Genomic DNA, 18,376 nt, shown 5'->3' with positions numbered 1-18,376 from the left:
CATACTAGGAAGAAAATACATTGACATACATAAACATACATATATTCTCAAATGAGGCGTGTTTGCTTTGCGTGTCACGCTCCCACAAGTGTACGGAGGTCACACGGTACATTTCAATCACTCCGCCGCCGTGCCACGTTGACTGGCAGCCCTCCCCCCACGGCACGGCCCACCCTCAGCCTCTCCGTCCCATCCTCCCTCCATTAAATAAATTGTGTTGTAATAATCTCCTGGGATGTGATGTGTGCTCCTAATATTGGTGGATGGACACGGCAGCAGCCTCTTTTGATTACCCCACTCTCAGGCTCGGCCAGACCCAGAGCTCTCGCTAATCCTGTGCTTTACATCCACTAAATTAAAAAAGGGTGCAATGACTCCTCCGCCGCACCCGTTTCCCCACTATGGCATCCCCTACTCCATAGGCTATTATCACTGTACTGTAGAGTGCCGTGGAGAGGAGAGACATGCTCCATGAGGGCTGGCTGGGGGCCGGAGCTGGGAGCGACACTCACTCCCAACACCCACAAATAGTCAGTTCGAGCCTACGGCTGCATGTGGCCACCATGCAGGGCGGACAGCCTGTATTATTTCCCCCCGGCTCATTTTCTATAAATCACCCAATGACAAGCTAGAGGTCCCGCAAGACCCAAACAAATCAATATGAAAACGCACCCTCAAATCAACTGTAATCAACCTGGCTGAACGTAGACAACACTGTCATCTGATCCCACCCCCTCCCTTTCTACCTGAGCTACGAGCAAGTCGAGAGAGAGCGATAAAGTGTGTGTGTGTGTGTGTGTGTGTGCGTGTGTGTCAGCAAGCAGAGGAACAGTACTAGAGCATTGCAGCCGTGTATTACACCTGTGTCATTTGTCATTCAAATGGCAATTTCCCGAGAGGTTTTAGTACCCAGTCACTATAGTGTATTAGAAACAGTACATTGATTTAGCCTATAGTTTTCTCAACCTATGAAATAATCAATGACTGAACAGGCAAAGCTGAATATCTGTATGACAAGCTATTTGTTGTGCTTCCAACAGACACATTTATAAAGCACTGTCACATGATCAATATGACGAGCCACCATACAAATACAGTTCTGCTTTCATTCAGTGTGCAATCTTCATTTATGTACTGAAATGGAAATGGTGGAGTCAGTTATACGACCTCATTTTGAATTGGGATACCATTATTGTTTGGATGAACCAAAAAAGGGGATACAAACTGAAGCCTTTATACACACAGAATAATTGTCCAGACTGGAATACAAGGGACATTTCATATATTTACTTTTGAGCTGCTGAAACATTTGCATTTCCAGAGCAACAGTTTTCATTCAGCAGCAATCATTCCCCTTTAGTTTCATAATGACAGCCACAACTCTTATCCCAGTTTTACAGGCTGATCGCTACAGTACATTTCCAAGCAGAGATGTATTTTAGAAACAGGATAATAACCCTGTCATGGGGAGTTAAAGCAAGCTGAACTAATGGGTCACAGTATGCATTCAGAAGGAAGTATTTCTGCTAATGCACATTTGGACATAAAGGTGTTTCTTGGCCCTTGAAAAGCATCCGACCTACAGTAATGTGCATTCTGTCTTCTAAATCTGCTCTACTTCTCTTTAATGTATTCCTCTGGAAAGGTAACAGGAGGAGGAGGAACTCGAAGATGTCTTTTTAGAGGCCTTTTTTACTGCCGAGTGAAATCTCTTTGGGGAGATGGCGATGGTTATGCAGGATGAATAAAACGCCTGGTGAGACGTGGGGTTTGAAGGTTTGAACAGGGAATCTCCTGGCAGAGGGTGAGATGGAGGGAGGGAGTCAACTGATTGACAGACACAGCAGGCCAGGTTAACCTCCTCTTCTGATTGGGTTGGCAGCACTGTTTTATGCTTAATAGAGTCTGTAAAACCAAAATAAGCTTTCATGTTAAAAGTCTTGTCTTTTTCCAACTCCGTGGAGATACGGCAGTATTAAACAGTATACTACTACTGATGATGCATCGTTAAGGGTGCTGCTGAATTACAAGGTTATTAAAAGGTACTTAAAGATTGGAGAACAACGTTTTGCTGCCACATCATCCGTCATTAACCTTGCCAAATCTCTCACTGATTCACCCCATACAAAACACCAATCAATCACATCTGCTGCAGGCTGGTTGGCTGGCTGGCTGACTACATCACTTCCCCACAGGAAGGAAGAAGACGCATGTTCAGCAATGAGCAGAAATGAGGCTGTACAGCTTTGGCTCTGGAAATGAGCCTTTAGATTGGATTACGATGCCATTTTTAAGCCGTCTTTTCCCCTCAGAAGATGTGCTGTGCTCCTCCTCTCCCTCTCAACGTTATACAATAGTTGAGAAGGGAAAATATTGCTGAATTTCTGTAGTCATGACTGTGTGTGACTCCCAGTGACACTTTAATTTGTGCTTATTATGACAATATTAATAGCAAAGGCTTTGGTGCAGCCAGGGAAATTGAAACTCAATCACAGAGTTCTGACTTCTCCAACCATGCCCATTACAAGATAATCCTTCATCTCCTTCAATACATTAATTTCAGCCATGTGTTATCTGTCTCTGATTGTAGTCAATATTCCTGCCAGGGGCACTATTTTGTGTTTATTCTATGGCAACAACACAGAAACAAACACTTCCTCATTATCATAATCCTCCTCTTTTAAAGCTGCAATATACAACTTTTTAGGTGACCTGACCAAATTCACATTGAAATGTGAGTTATAGATATGTCATTCTCATTGAAAGCAAGTCTAAGAAGCGGTAGATATGTTCTATGTCCGCTATTTCTATGCTTCCAGTTGTTAAGTTTTGTTTTTACATGTTTTACTTTCGGTTTTGTACACCAGCTTCAAACAGATGAAAATACAATATTTTTGGTTATGGAAAATATTATTCACAGCGATTTAGATGGTACAATGATTCTCCACGCAAACAAGAATTAATCCAATCTCTCACACAAGTCTGTAACTATACAACCTGTTAGTGGAGGGTGCTTAGTGGGATGACACTGCACAAAAGTACTTTGTTTGCTCATCTCATATACATTTAGACAGCTGCACTCATTAGCTAGTATCAAAACCCCCGACCCTAAGCAACACAGTGACTAGGCAACACACTGCCTACGTCGATAAGGGAAGACAAAAAATCTGCAGACACTCCCAATAAATCACGAGGCAGACATGCCAGAACGTCGCGATTCAGAACCAAAGTTTGCAGTCAATACCTTTGCATCAACTACCTTAACTAAAACCAGTGCAAACTAGCCACTTGGGAAACGCACTCATTAAAAATAGCCTCTGTGATCTCCATCTTGCTTGCAACTATTTTGTAGTTTATTTAAGCTGATAAAGTAGTAACGTAAGCAGTGACAGTTCCTCTATACCAAAAGATTCCATCATTGAAACCAAACCCTAGGGTCGGGTTTTCAACACTTCTCATTAGCAGAGTATTGTACTTCAATGGGGACACTTAAGCTTGCTGAAGCACAGAATGTTCATCGTGACCTATGTTAAGGGTAAAGGCATCAACTGGATGACTAAATTATAATGATAGCAGACCAGTTAACAATGAGTCAGGACTGAAAGAGATTTTTAATTGCACAAGTGAGAGGAACGTCCCATATAATCACAGTCAACTGATTTTATAGCGTGTAAACTGCTGTCAGCTAGCCGAAATGTTTCAAATATAATTACGCCGATATACAGTAAAACCCTCCCACACACACTGAGCAGGGCAAGTGATTGACCTGATTCTCATGCCACTTGGCAGGCATGGCCACTGGACATTAGGATGTGTTGGATGCCAGGGGGAGTCAGAGACTGTAGATACCGAGGGAGAGGGTATAATAGAAATGGCAGACTCCTGTCCATAGAGTAACTTTCATCTCACTTCTTTAGAAGGGGAAAGAGGGGAGTTGGGGGTGTAGGTAATTATAGCAAGAGTGCGAGGCAATTGCAGGTGTGGGAGACAGAGGAGTGACTTTGGTGTAGGAGGTGCTAACTGTAGTGGTACAAGTGGGAGGGGTCACATTGGGAAAGGAGATGATGGCCCTTGTGGTGGGAGAGAGGGGTAACAGCCAGGTAATTGATTGCAGCGTCTGTGATCTAGCCCTCGCTGAATACCAGTACTCCCCACTGAGAAAGAAATCATCCATTAATCTTGGTATGAAATGCGTAAACATAGTCAGAATACTGACAATAAGACAAAAGGAATCCAGTGTTCCAGTTACTGAATACTGTGTACTATGAAGGTTACTCAACACTGTTGGAATATGTCCCTGGATGAAACAAATCAAAAATGAATGGTACAATAAATTGTGTGATTCAACTCCTAACTTACACAGATATGCATTTCTACTATTATATACTGTCACTTCCAAAGTGCACACACACACCCACACACAGACACATACACTTCTTGCAAAGGCAAAGCAAATTACATCCCATTTCTTTTCTTGGCAGCCTGAGCTAAGTAATCCAGGCATCTGAGAAATGTGCACCATCCTGTGATGTGAAGGCAGCAGAATGTCTGTGTAGATTCACAAGACCAATGGGGAAACAAGCAGATAAATCAGTCTGTTTTCCATGGAGAGTGCCTTCCTTTCCCTGAGCCCTTCTCTCTCTATCCACAGCCCTGGGCTGCGTCTGCCTGCCTGACACTGCTGCCTGCCTGCTCTCTCTCTCCCTCTCCGGCCGCCAGCCTAGCCTGCCTGTAAACACTCGTCACACAGACTTGTCTCTCACAAGCGAGACAAACCTGGTCTTGTTCTTGAAGCACTACTGTTATGACACACCTTCTGCTTGTGTGACAGGTGATGGGGTTGGATGTGGTATTACTGTATATCATTATATAAAGTGTACAGTAGATGAACCAAAGACAAACTAGCTGGATCAAATCAAATGTCAAGGACAGGGAAAGATCTGTCGGGCAATTAGGCTTCTGCTATTGTCTTTCACAACAATATGATAAATTTTTGCACTTAGCGTTTCGTCTGGTAACAATAAAGGCATTAGCCAACATGTAATGTCAATATCTGGAGGCTTTTATTTTAACTATATGATTAGAGATGGTGTATGTCCAGTTGACAATTCAGTGTCACCTCAAAAAAATAAGGTAAGCATGAGCTAAGAGGTCAACTTTTTAAAAGGTTTTCATGTGCCATTTCACTGTCCTTGAAACGCTGATACAGGCACCCAATATGGCAGCCAGAGACAAAATGTGTCAACGACCTAAATATTTTTGATCGTATCAGAATACCGAAAAGTATGATGACTTGGTAAGTTAAGATCACCTCTCAAATGTTTAATGAATTTGAGATCATTTGGTTGAACTCATACATGAAAGAACAATAAGCATTCATGTATATTACTCTAATTTGTTTCAAATTGTGTTCAACTGTAATATAGTTTAATGTAATATAGTTTAATATAATATAGTATGATATGATATTGTACAATATATATTTACTATTTAAATTATGCATAACAAATATCAAACTTTGTATCTGGTTACTGCGATACTGTATTCCACTTTTGGAGTAAAAACATTATTCCTTAATAAAATATTCCCTCCTAATCCATCCTATATTACATGCATGAGCTGAATGATTACAATCCACTGAATAAATGAAACCTACGTAAGAGGTTGTTATTAACTTAATGACATTATTGGGATTATAAAGATCACTGCTTATTTTGAAAATGTGTGAAAATGCTTTATAAATGCAGGCTACGTTCATATTGGTTTGTGCTGTATATCATACTCTCTGTAGCTACGTTTCACCATAATGTTTCACCCATTCTCTGGATATACTTCAGGATTCACTGTATGTTTTTGGACCTATGGCCAGTAGGCCCTTGAGGTATAGTATCAATAATGGACAATGTCCATAATGCTAAGCAATCCTGTGCTTTACATCAGATGCATGCACTGTACTGTATAGCCAATGTCACAGTCAAGGGCAATACTTAATGAATAACAAGAGAATGAGGCTGCACTTCCATTTATACCTCATATGAAAACTTGAAGAATGATACTGGTAATTTATAGGTAGAATTGGTTATGATAATTTTGAACACATGAAACCTGAAACCTGAAATACTAGTGTGTGTGTGGGGGGGGGGCTAATTACTCAGTCATTAGCACATCACCTCACATAGAGCCAATAGAGTTGCTGTAGTGATAAATCATTTCCCTGAATATAATGTGGATTTAATGAAAAAAGAGAGAACATTACATTGGTGCACTTCTATTGATTCTGTTTTAAAACTGAACAGACACCTTTGAGAACCATCTATGCGTGTGATGTTTGGCCTGTTCCTGCACACACATTATTCTGACGCCACCTATATATTAACCTACATTACATTTATTTGACTTTTTTGACTTTATCGTTGTATTTCCAATGTTGAATAAGTTATAGCTATATTATAGCTGATGTCTAATAAATTCATTTAAAAGTAAGAGTAAGTATCATGGGATTATGTAATTCTCAGACGTGTAAATTATTTTTGATTAGATTTCAATTCATTAAACAAATTGTTCCACACACATTTATGCACAGAATTAGGGCTAAACCAAATGTATCCTTTTATATCCGAGATGACTGCATTTTCTGATGCCATCATTAAATACCCTATCACTAATGCATTTGCCATTGTGCCTCATAGTGAGATAGTGAAATTATCAGTTGAAAATAAAGTATCCATTTCATTTACCTTGTAGGCTAGGTGAGTGTGTATGAACGCATCCTACCTACACTTCATCCGCGCATGACGCTCTGACGTCTGACCAGAGCGCAATGGAGTTAGTTACCTGAAATCACTGTAAGGGTGAATTATCCAAAATCCGGCGGATTTAACCCGCTCTTGTTCCCGTTCCACCGCCTTTTCGCTCCCAAACATCCTTAGGGAGAACTTGTTGACCCCCGGTTGCAGCATAGCCCCAAACTGCCTGTGTATGAATCCTGCCTGGTACAATCTCTCGTCGTCCGGCGAAATTTGATCAATGCCATCCAACTTTATGAACCCTGATTCCTGGTCAAGAGAAGCATGTTGGGCACCACCACCGCTGGCGCCTTGCGCACCTTGGTCCGCCCCGCCGCCAATAGCTCCGGGGGGGCTCTCCTCGCTCGGGGTGACGTCTCCTTCCGTGATGAGGCGCCTCTGCTCCGCGGAGTCTGAGTCGTGCACATGCCGACTGGTGATGGAGGAGAGACTGCCACGAAATCTCCGACAATCTCCGTTTAAACTGGTCTTCGTTGGTCTCCCAATGTCCGTCTCCATGATCACCGTGTCTCCACTTCTGGTCTCCCCGATGCCTTTGAAGCTTCCTCTGGAGGTTGGTGACGGCAAGGGTTTCATCCTAATACTCTTCCTCCGGGTGTCCTTGTCGCCGTCTTCTCCTTCGCCCATGATAGAAGCTTTCTGTCCAATATGCTGTGGCAAACTGTAGAGCCTTTTACGCATGGAGGAGTGCAACCTGTCCATTATGACATTGAAACGGAACGAACAATTTCAAATGCAATAGATGTCCAGAATAGGATGGTTATTGTTGAGAAGTATAGCCACGAACCCCACAGCTCCCTATCTGTGAGTGAGAGCGACCAGTCTGGAGCTAATCTCAAACCTTGAAAGCATTACACTGATACACATGACACGGGCGGCTGTGGCTCTTCTAGTGCAAATACAGGAAGAGGCTCCTTTCTCGATCATTACCTTACAGTTTAGATATGCCTTCTCTCGCTGCATTGACAGTCCGATTCACCATAACACTCATGGTAGGCACGTACGCTCCAACCGTGTGCGCACCAAGTGAGGGGAGAAAGCTGGTAGAAGCCACCTTAGCATGATATGTGAGGGACGTGCCGATTGACAGAGAGGAGACGAGGAGGTCATGAACAGCGGAAGGAGGGATGCTCTTTTCCTCCAAATTCGTGTCAGCTGCCTCTCAATAATAAACAATGCAATGCAATCACGCACCATAGGCTGCATCAGCAGCAGCATCCAAGGACCCGTTGACACCTATTGTCCCAAGCATTCTGGTAGGATGAATATTCATGAAGCTGATGGGTTGCCATAGGAGCCAACGTGGTTTTAGAGCATTTCGTATTACTCTGTAGTCTACATAAATCGGAGACACTCCATTTAGTATGATATGTTACCTTTCATATGGTATGTATTCATTTGGGGATGTCCATCATCCATTTTGTATGATATGTTACAAATTACTATGATATGTTACGACTTGCAATTCATTTAATATGTTACGAATTTGCAAAAGGGATATGTTACGAATTCCAATTTGTGGTGGCTAATGCTAGCTAGGTGGCTAACACTAGCTAGCATGTTTTATTTTTTTTATTTCACCTTTATTTAACCAGGTAGGCTAGTTGAGAACAAGTTCTCATTTGCAACTGCGACCTGGCCAAGATAAAGCATAGCAATTCAACACATACAACAACACAGAGTTACACATGGAATAAACAAAACATAGTCAATAATACAGTAGAAAAAATAAAACAAAAAGTCTATATACAGTGAGTGCAAATGAGGTAAGATAAGGGAGTTAAGGCAATAAATAGGCCATGGTGGCGAAGTAATTACAATATGGCAATTAAACACTGGAATGGTAGATGTGCAGAAGATGAATGTGCAAGTAGAGATACTGGGGTGCAAAGGAGCAAGATAAATAAATACAGTATGGGGATGAGGTACATAGATGGGCTGTTTACAAATGGGTTATGTACAGGTGCAGTGATCTGTGAGCTGCTCTGACAGCTGGTACTTAAAGCTAGTGAGGGAGGTAAGAGTCTCCAGCTTCAGTGATTTTTGCAGTTCGTTCCAGTCATTGGCAGCAGAGAACTGGAAGGAAAGGCGACCAAAGGAGGAATTGGCTTTGGGGGTGACCAGTGAGATATACCTGCTGGAGCGAGTGCTACGAGTGGGTGCTGCTATGGTGACCAGTGAGCTGAGGTAAGGCGGGGCTTTACCTAGCAGAGACTTGTAGATAACCTGCAGCCAGTGGGTTTGGCGACGAGTATGAAGCGAGGGCCAACAAACGAGAGCGTACAGGTCGCAGTGGTGGGTAGTATATGGGGCTTTGGTGACAAAACGGATGGCACTGTGATAGACTGCATCCAATTTGTTGAGTAGAGTGTTGGAGGCTATTTTATAGATGACATCGCCGAAGTCGAGGATCGGTAGTGTGGTCAGTTTTACGAGGGTATGTTTGGCAGCATGAGTGAAGGATGCTTTGTTGCGATATAGGAAGCCGATTCTAGATTTAATTTTTGATTGGAGATGCTTAATGTGAGTCTGGAAGGAGAGTTTACAGTCTAACCAGACTCCTAGGTATTTGTAGTTGTCCACATATTCTAAGTCAGAACCGTCCAGAGTGGTGATTCTGGACGGGCGGGCGGGTGCAGGCAGCGATCGATTGAATAGCATGCATTTAGTTTTACTTGCATTTAAGAGCAGTTGGAGGCCACGGAAGGAGAGTTGTATGGCATTGAAGCTCGTCTGGAGGTTAGTTAACACAGTGTCCAAAGAGGGGCCAGAAGTATACAGAATGGTGTCGTCTGCGTAGAGGTGGATCAGAGAATCACCAGCAGCAAGAGCGACATCATTGATGTATACAGAGAAGAGAGTCGGCCCGAGAATTGAACCCTGTGACACCCCCATAGAGACTGCCAGAGGTCCAGACAACAGGCCCTCCGATTTGACACACTGAACTCTATCAGAGAAGTAGTTGGTAAACCAGGCGAGGCAATCATTTGAGAAACCAAGGCTGTCATGTCTGCCAATAAGAATGTGGTGATTGACAGAGTCGAAAGCCTTGGCTAGGTCGATGAATACGGCTGCACAGTAATGTCTCTTATCGATGGCGGTTATGATATCGTTTAGGACCTTGAGCGTGGCTGAAGTGCACCCATGACCAGCTCTGAATCCAGATTGCATAGCGGAGAAGGTACGGTGGGATTCGAAATGGTCGGTAATCTGTTTGTTAACTTGGCTTTCGAAGACCTTAGAAAGACAGGGTAGGATAGATATAAGTCTGTAGCAGTTTGGGTCTAGAGTGTCACCCCCATTGAAGAGGGGGATGACCATGGCAGCTTTCCAATCTTTGGGAATCTCAGATGATACGAAAGAGAGGTTGAACAGGCTAGTAATAGGGGTTGCAACAATTTCTGCAGATCATTTTAGAAAGAGAGGATCCAGATTGTCTAGCCCGGCTGATTTGTAGGGGTCCAGATTTTGCAACTCTTTCAGAACATCAGCTATCTGGATTTGGGTGAAGGAGAAATGGTGGGGGCTTGGGAGGGTTGCTGTGGAGGGTGCCGGGCAGTTGACCGGGGTAGGGGTAGCAGGTGGAAAGCATGGCCAGCCGTAGAGAAATGCTTATTGAAATTCTCAATTATAGTGGATTTTAAAGAATAACCAGGCATCCTCTACTGACGTGATGAGGTCAATGTGATTCCAGGATACCCCGGCCAGGTCGATTAGAAAGGACTGCTCGCAGAAGTGTTTTAGGGAGCGTTTGACAGTGATGAGGGGTGGTCGTTTGACCGCAGACCCATTACGGATGCAGGCAATGAGGCAGTGATCGCTGAGATCTTGATTGAAAACAGCAGAGGTGTATTTGGAGGGCGAGTTAGTTAGTATGTTATCTATGAGGGTGCCCGTGTTTACGGATTTGGGGTTGTACCTGGTAGGTTCATTGATAATTTGAGTGAGATTGAGGGGATCAAGCTTAGATTTTAGGATGGCCGGGGTGTTAAACATGTCCCAGTTTAGGTCACCTAGTAGCACGAGCTCAGAAGATAGATGGGGGGCAATCAATTCACATATGGTATCGAGGGCACAGCTGGGGGCAGAGGGTGGTGAATTTTTAGAAGTAGAAGCTCGAATTGTTTGGGCACAGACCTGGATAGTAAGACAGAACTCTGCAGGCTATCTCTGCAGTAGATTGCAACAACGCCCCCTTTGGCAGTTCTATCTTGGCGGAAAATGTTATAGTCGGGGATGGAGGATTTCAGGGTTTTTGGTGGTTTTCCTAAGCCAGGATTCAGACACGGCTAAGACATGCGGGTTGGCAGAGTGTGCTAAAGCAGTGAGTAAAACAAACTTAGGGAGTAGGCTTCTAATGTTAACATGCATGAAACCAAGGCTTTTACGGTTACAGAAGTCAACAAATGAGAACACCTGGGGAGTGGGAGTGGAGCTAGGCACTGCAGCACCTGGATTAACCTCTACATCACCAGAGGAAGAGGAGAAGTAGGATAAGGGTACGGCTAAAGGCTATACGAACTGGCCGTCTAGCACATTCGGAACAGAGAGTAAAAGGAGCAGGTTTCTGGGCACGATAGCATAGATTCAAGGCATAGTGTACATACAAAGGTAAGGTAGGATGTGAGTACATTGGAGGTAAACCTAGTCATAGAGTAATGATGAGAGAGATGTAGTCTCTAGAGACGTTTAAACCAGGTGAAGTCATCGCATATGTAGGAGGTGGAATAACAAGGTTGGTTAAGGCATATTGAGCAGGCCTAGAGGCTCTACAGTGAAATAAGACAGTAATCACTAACCAGGACAGTAATGGACGAGGCATATTGATATTAGAGAAGCATGCATAGCCAAGTGATCATATGGGTCCAGTGAGTGGTTGGGCTGGCTGGGGACACGGCGATTCAGACAGTTAGCAGGCCGGGGCTAATAAGCTAGCAGTTAGTAGGCCAGGGCTAACAAGCTAGCAGTTAGCAGACCGGGGCTAGCAAGCAAGCAGTTAGCAGACCGGTGCAAGCAAGCTAGCAGTTAGCAGACCGGGGCTAGCAAGTAAGCAGACCGGGGCTAGCAAGTAAGCAGAAGGACCTTTGGAGGACGTCGCGATGGAGGTACGTCTGTTTTTGCCTCTTCGTGCGGTGACGTCGATAGACCAGTCGTGGATTAGTAGGGTTCCAAGTAGTTCTAGGTAGCTAGCAGGCCGCGGTTAGCAGAATGGGCCATCAGAGGACGTCGCACCTGAGGGGCCTGTTGGAATCCTCAGGCAGATTATGTCGGTATTCCAGTCGTAGAGGATCGGCGGGGTTCCGTTCCCCGTACCGGCAGTAGAAGGGGTCCGGATATTGTAGCCCAGGAGTGGGCTTTGGTGGTAGTCCAGGAGCCCTAGCCGGGCTAGCTTCAGGCTAATTGGTGCTTGCTGGATGGAAACGATAGCCAGGAGTAGTAACCCGGGATTGCGGTTAGCTAGTTGCGAAGATCCAGATGAAAATATTCAGAGTTTGCGGTAGGAATCTGGGGATATGGAGAGGAAAGAAAATAGGTCCATTATGCTCTGGTTTGAGTCACGTTGTACGAACTGGCGAGAGCTTTCTGAGCTAAAGGTTAGCTGATGACCACTAGCAGTGGTTTGCTGACTGATAGCTGGTAGCTAGTTAGCTGACTAGCTTCAGTTGAGGGATTCAAGATCCGAAGTAAATAGAAATACCTTAGAAAAAAAACAGATCCACACCACATTGGGTGAGGCGGGTTGCAGGAGAGTATTTAGAAGTTGAGATTTAGGAAAATATTTAAAAAAGATATGCGAAGAAAAAGATATAAAAAGATATATACAAGGGACACGACAGGACAAAGACGTCTGACTGCTACGCCATCTTGGAACCAAAAAAAGGGTTAGGGGTTAAGGTTAGGAGTTAGGTTAAAGTTAGGGTTCGGGGAAGGGTTAGCTAAAAGGGTTAAGGTTAGGGTTAGATGAAGGGGTGGCTACAAGTGGCGCAGCAGTCTAAGGCACTGCATCTCAATGCAAGAGGCATCCCTGCAGTCCTTGGATGGAATCCAGGCTGCATCACATCTGACTGTGATTGGGAGGTCCTAAGGGCTGTTGGTGGTAGGCCGTCATTGTAAATAAGAATTTGTTCTTAACTGACTTGGCTAGTTAAATAAAGGTTAAAAAAAAGTGGGTCAGGTTAGCTTGAATTGGGCAAGAGTTCACTGAGTACCGGCACCTTAACTGTTCTACTGCTTGAGCTCCTGTTCCTTTTATAGAATATTAGCTGAAAAGTATTGTGGAGCTCCTGCACCTAAATATAAACAGTATCGGCACCTATTTCAGTCCAAGTCAAGCACTGGTTAGCTAACATGATAAGCAGTTAAAAAGTAGCAAATAGTTGAAAAGTTGCTAAAATGCTGAAGTTTCCGTAATTAGATTCGAACACGCCGTTCGCGTTATACATCCACCTCGACCAACCCCACTCCTTTATTTTTTTGCCATAAGTAACCTTCTATCTTATGTAACCATGTAACATATCATAGTAATATGTCTAGTCTATGAGACCAGTCTGTAGGAGCGAGAACTGCAAATAAGCAAAGCTCTCCCCAATTCTTGAATAGCTATCGTGTCCTTTTAAAGTTACAGTTGAAGTCGGAAATTTACATACACCTTAGCCAAATATATTTAAACACAGTTTTTCACAATTCCTGATTTTTAATCCTAGTAAAAATTCCCTGTTTTAGGTCAGTTAGGATCACCACTTTTTTTAAGAATGTGAAATGTCAGAATAATAGTAGAGAGAATGATTTATTTCAGCATTTATTTCTTTCATCACATTCCCAGTGGGTCAGAAGTTTACAAACACTCAATTAGTATTTGATAGCATTGCCTTTATATTGTTTAACTTGGGTCAAAAGTTTTGGGTAGCCTTCCACAAACTTCCCACAATAAGTTGGGTGAATTTTGACCCATTCCTCCTGACAGAGCTGGTGTAACAGAGTCAGGTTTGTAGGCCTCCTTGCTCGCACATGCTTTTTACGTTCTGCCCACAAATTTTCTATAGGATTGAGGTCAGGGCTTTGTGATGGCCACTCCAATACCTTGACTTTCTTGTCCTTAATAAGGCTAGGGGGCAGTATTTTGACGTGCGGATGAAAAGCGTGCCCAAAGTAAACTGCCTGCTACTCAGGCCCAGAAGCTAGGATATGCATATTATTAGTAGATTTGGATAGAAAACACTCTGAAGTTTCTAAAACTGTTTGAATAATGTCTGTGAGTATAACAGAACTGATTTGGCAGGTGAAACCCCGAGCACAATCCATCCAGGGGAATTTTGTTTTGAGGTTAATCTGTTTCCCATTAGTTTTCTATGGGAAGCCCTTTTTAATAGGAATATGGTTGCAGTTCCTATGGCTTCCACTAGATGTCAACAGTCTTTAGCAATTGGTTGATGTTTTTCTTTTGAGAAATTACAAAGTAGTCCTGTTCTTTCCATGTGTCACTCAGAGTGACTCAAGTCTTCTGGTGCGCGTGACCTAGAACACGCTTCACTTTGTTTTTGTACTGTATTGAACACAATACATCCCGTCTTAAATTTTATCGATTATTTACGTTTTAGGGTACCTAAGTTTGGATTAGGAAAGTTGTTTGAAATGTTTGGACCAAGTTTACAGGTAATTTATTAGATACTTTGTAGGCATGTTGGGCGAGTTGAAACCGGTGTATATCAAACGCGCCAAATAAATGGACATTTTGGGGCTATAAAGAAGGAATTTATCGAACAAAAGGACCATTTGTGATGTTTCTGGGACATTTTGGAGTGCCAACAGAAGAAGATCTTCAAAAGGTAAGGCATGAATTATATCGTTATTTCTGACTTTTGTGTCGCACCTGGCTGGTTGACATATGACTTTCATGTGTTTGTATGCGGGGTGCTGTCCTCAGATAATCGCATGGTCTGCTTTCGCGGGAAAGCCTTTTTGAAATCTGACACTGTGGCTGGATTAAGTTAAGATGTATTTTGACGTATAACACTTGTATGTTTTATGAATTCTTATTATGAGTATTTCTGTTTTTGAATTTGGCACGCTGCAATTTCACTGGATGTTGTCAAAGCAATCCCGGGATTCGAGCGGGAATGGGGGTGAAGGGATCACTAAGAGGTTTTAAGCCATTTTTCCACAACTTTGGAAGTATGCTTGGGGTTATTGTCCATTTGGAAGACCCATTTGCGACCAAGCTTTAACTTCCTGATTGATGTCTTGAGATGTTGCTTCAATATATCCACATCATTTTCCTACCTCATGATGTCATCTATTTTGTGAAGTGCACCAGTCCCTCCTGCAGAAAAGCTCCCCCACAACATGATGCTGCCACCCCCGTGTTTCACGGTTGGGATGGTGTTCTTCGGCTTGCAAGCCTCCCCCTTTTCCCTCCAAAAATAACGATGGTCATTCCTTGCTGAGCGGCCTTTCAGGTTATGTCGATATAGGACTCGTTTTACTGTGGATATAGATACTTTGTACCTGTTTCCTCCAGCATCTTCACATGGTCCTTTGCTGTTGTTCTGGGATTGATTTGCACTTTTCGCACCAAAGTACGTTCATCTCTAGGAGACAGAACGTGTCTCCTTCCTGAGCGGTATGACAGCTGCGTGGTCTCATGGTGTTTATACTTGCGTACTATTGTTTGTACAGATGAACGTGGTACCTTCAGGCGTTTGGAAATTGCTCCAAAGGATGAACCAGACTTGTGGACGTCTACCATTTTTTTCCTGAGGTCTTGGCTGATTTCTTTTGATTTTCCCATGATGTCAAGCAAAGAGGCACAGCGTTTGAAGGTAGGTATTGAAATACATCCACAGGTACACCTCCAAATGACTCAAATGATGCCAATTAGCCTATCAGAAGCTTCTAAAGCCATGACATAATTTTCTGGAATTTTCCAAGCTGTTTAAAGGCACAGTCAACTTAGTTTATGTAAACTTCTGATCCACTGGAATTGTGATACAGTGAATTATAAGTGAAATAATCTGTCTGTAAACAATTGTTGAAAAAATTACTTGTGTCATGCACAAAGTAGATGTCCTAACCAACTTGCCAAAACTATAGTTTGTTTTAACAAGAAATTTGTGGAGTGGTTGAAAAATGAGTTTTAATGACTCCAACCTAAGTGTATGTAAACTTCCGACTTCAACTGTATATCCCCTCGGGATTGTTTTATGCCAGCCCAAGCTATGCGTGTCCAAAGGTGATACTTACGCTACTATTCCATTCTTCATGCTTTTGTTCATCAGGTTGTAGGATATACAGACAGCAGCTGTGGTAGAATGATCAGCTGGTAAGGGAAACTGCTGCACTAATTTAATGCCATATAGGTGATTTATCAAGATAACTTTCACAAACCAAACATGTCCACGTTTTTTCAAAATGTATATGAAATATACATGGTTAAAGGGTTATAGAAATAAAACATTTTGTTAAAGTTGAGCAAAATAGACAATGCCTACATGATGCAAATGAAATCAACAAAATGAATGTTCAAAAAGGATATAGGCTGTGGTAAGCCACCTCATGAATTGATATAATGTATCCAAGTGAGCAGACACCTAAGGCAATTGATTCATGAATGGTTCACGCCTGATGCCCTCAGTTGCCCTTCGAGGCCAGTCCCATACCCAATAATTCTGAATTTCTTTGTGGTATACAGGTAGATCAGAAAAGCTACATCCCTGATTGGCAGATGAGTGGCAACCCTGATTAGAAGTACCTGCTGCTCATCGGTTCTTCCCTACAAATACTGTTTTGAATAAAAAAATGTACCTACACACTGAAGAAGACTGCAAGCCGAAACATCTGTGTACGCTATCACTGATGCAGTAAAAATAATAAATAAACCTAAAAATGAAGTAAGCGTTATGTGACCTCTTTTTCAGTGCGGACCCATTATACCGTTTGTTAACCTATAGCCTAATGATATAGCCTAATGATGTAATGCAGGAAATGTAAAACTTGTATTTGAGATTTAAAAAGGCTTATGAAGTTTGTAATTTCCACTTTGAAATTTCAGACTTGATTTTCCCTTATGAAAAATGTATTAACCCCTACAAAAAATGTAATTTCATTGTAATCCACATATAATTCACATTTCCTGTTGCTGCAGGATAATTTTTCCTGATGTAGCAAACATGGCTCAAATTAAGATCCTACATCTGTACACTACACTGACCACGTTCACATGCACACCAATATCCCGTTATTATTCGGGATACTCAAGTATTCATTTTTTTAGGTGACACATAAACATCATATTCCGTTTACAATAACCCGAAAAATCTTCTATCCCGGGTATGAGACACTTGGATAAGATGCCTGGGATATGCAGATCTCAGACGGGATACTGAGGCATGTAAACATCTTATCCCCTTTACTGTTGATTTTTGCAGTCTGCGCAGGCTCAGTTTCACATATCATGGAGTAGTGTGATGATGTTTACATCTGATTGTCAAACAAATCACTTCAAATAATTAGTATTTATTTTGCTGATACTCCGCACTGGACCTTAGCCTACTGGCTACTTTCACCCCTAATTTAGACATGTTTCTGCTTAAAATTTCCAACATTTGGTAGGCCATATTATAATTTCAGACATTTTGTTCGACATTTGGTATGTCAACTATAGTTAAGATACATGCAGCTTCTCTTCTGTCATAACTTGTTGCCCCAGAAGACTAAATAAAGTAGTGCTCAGCAGAATAATGTCTTACATCGATAGAATGAATGCATTAGTAATCTAGGTAACAATGGTAAAGTTGTCTGTTTTTTTTAGGGACCGGGAAGAAAACGCAATAACTCCAAAACAGTGGAAAGATTGGTCCTGTGCAAAATGTCCAAATGTCATCAGTTTGACCGGTTTTAAGGAAATGAAAAGCTGACAAAACGATGAAACAAGTTTCTGATAAGACTTCAGTTCGTCTTGGGTGCATATTTTATGTGGTTGAAAATCAGTGAAGGCTCCTCAGAGGAGGAAGGGGTGGCCATCCTCAGTGAATTTCATACAAATAAATATAGTGCCTCCCGAGTGGTCTATGGGCTGTGCCACTAGAGATCCTGGTTTGAGTCCAGGCTCTGTGGCAGCCGGCCGCGACCGGGAGACCCATGGGGCGGTGCAGAATTGGCCCAGCGTCATCTGGGTTAGGGGAGGGTTTGTGCACTACCGACTCCCGTGGCGGGCAGGGCGCAATGCACGCTGACACGGTCGCCAGGTGTTTTTCCTCCGAGACATTGATGCGGCTGGCTTCCGGGTTAAGCAAGCAGTGTGGGTTGTGTTTCAGAGAACGCACGGCTCTCGACTTTCGCCTCTCCCGAATCCATACGGGAGTTGCAGCGATGGGACAAGATATAGTATATATATATATATACTGTATATATACAGTGAGGGAAAAAAGTATTTGATCCCCTGCTGATTTTGTATGTTTGCCCACTTACAAAGAAATGATCAGTCTACAATTTTAATAGTAGGTTTATTTGAACAGTGAGAGCCAGAATAACAACAAAAAAATCCAGAAAAACGCATGTCAAAAATGTTATAA

At 42.7% G+C, this 18,376-nt stretch overlaps 1 protein-coding gene and 1 long non-coding RNA gene across 2 annotated transcripts in view; one reads left to right on the top strand and one right to left on the bottom strand.

Moving 5' to 3' along the window:
• Window positions 1–8,081, bottom strand: part of LOC106562126 (potassium/sodium hyperpolarization-activated cyclic nucleotide-gated channel 4) — an 84,841-nt gene extending 76,760 nt beyond the window's left edge. Inside the window, exon 1 of the mRNA XM_014126754.2 lies at window positions 6,835–8,081. Coding sequence (XP_013982229.2) covers window positions 6,835–7,508 — 674 coding nt within the window. The 5' untranslated portion in view covers window positions 7,509–8,081. The remainder of the gene's footprint in view (window positions 1–6,834) is intronic.
• Window positions 8,082–8,109: 28 nt separating this feature from the next.
• Window positions 8,110–16,630, top strand: LOC106562127 (uncharacterized). The gene is made up of 3 exons (XR_001318984.1): window positions 8,110–8,192; window positions 16,082–16,125; window positions 16,495–16,630. It is a non-coding gene; the product is annotated as an uncharacterized lncRNA (long non-coding RNA).
• The last annotated feature ends 1,746 nt before the right edge of the window (window positions 16,631–18,376 follow it).

This window comes from Salmo salar, chromosome ssa11 (assembly GCF_905237065.1).
Source record: "Salmo salar chromosome ssa11, Ssal_v3.1, whole genome shotgun sequence".
NCBI lineage: Eukaryota > Metazoa > Chordata > Actinopteri > Salmoniformes > Salmonidae > Salmo > Salmo salar.
The sequence above is the reverse complement of the archived record's forward strand: the minus strand, read 5'-3'. Positions and strand labels throughout refer to the sequence as shown.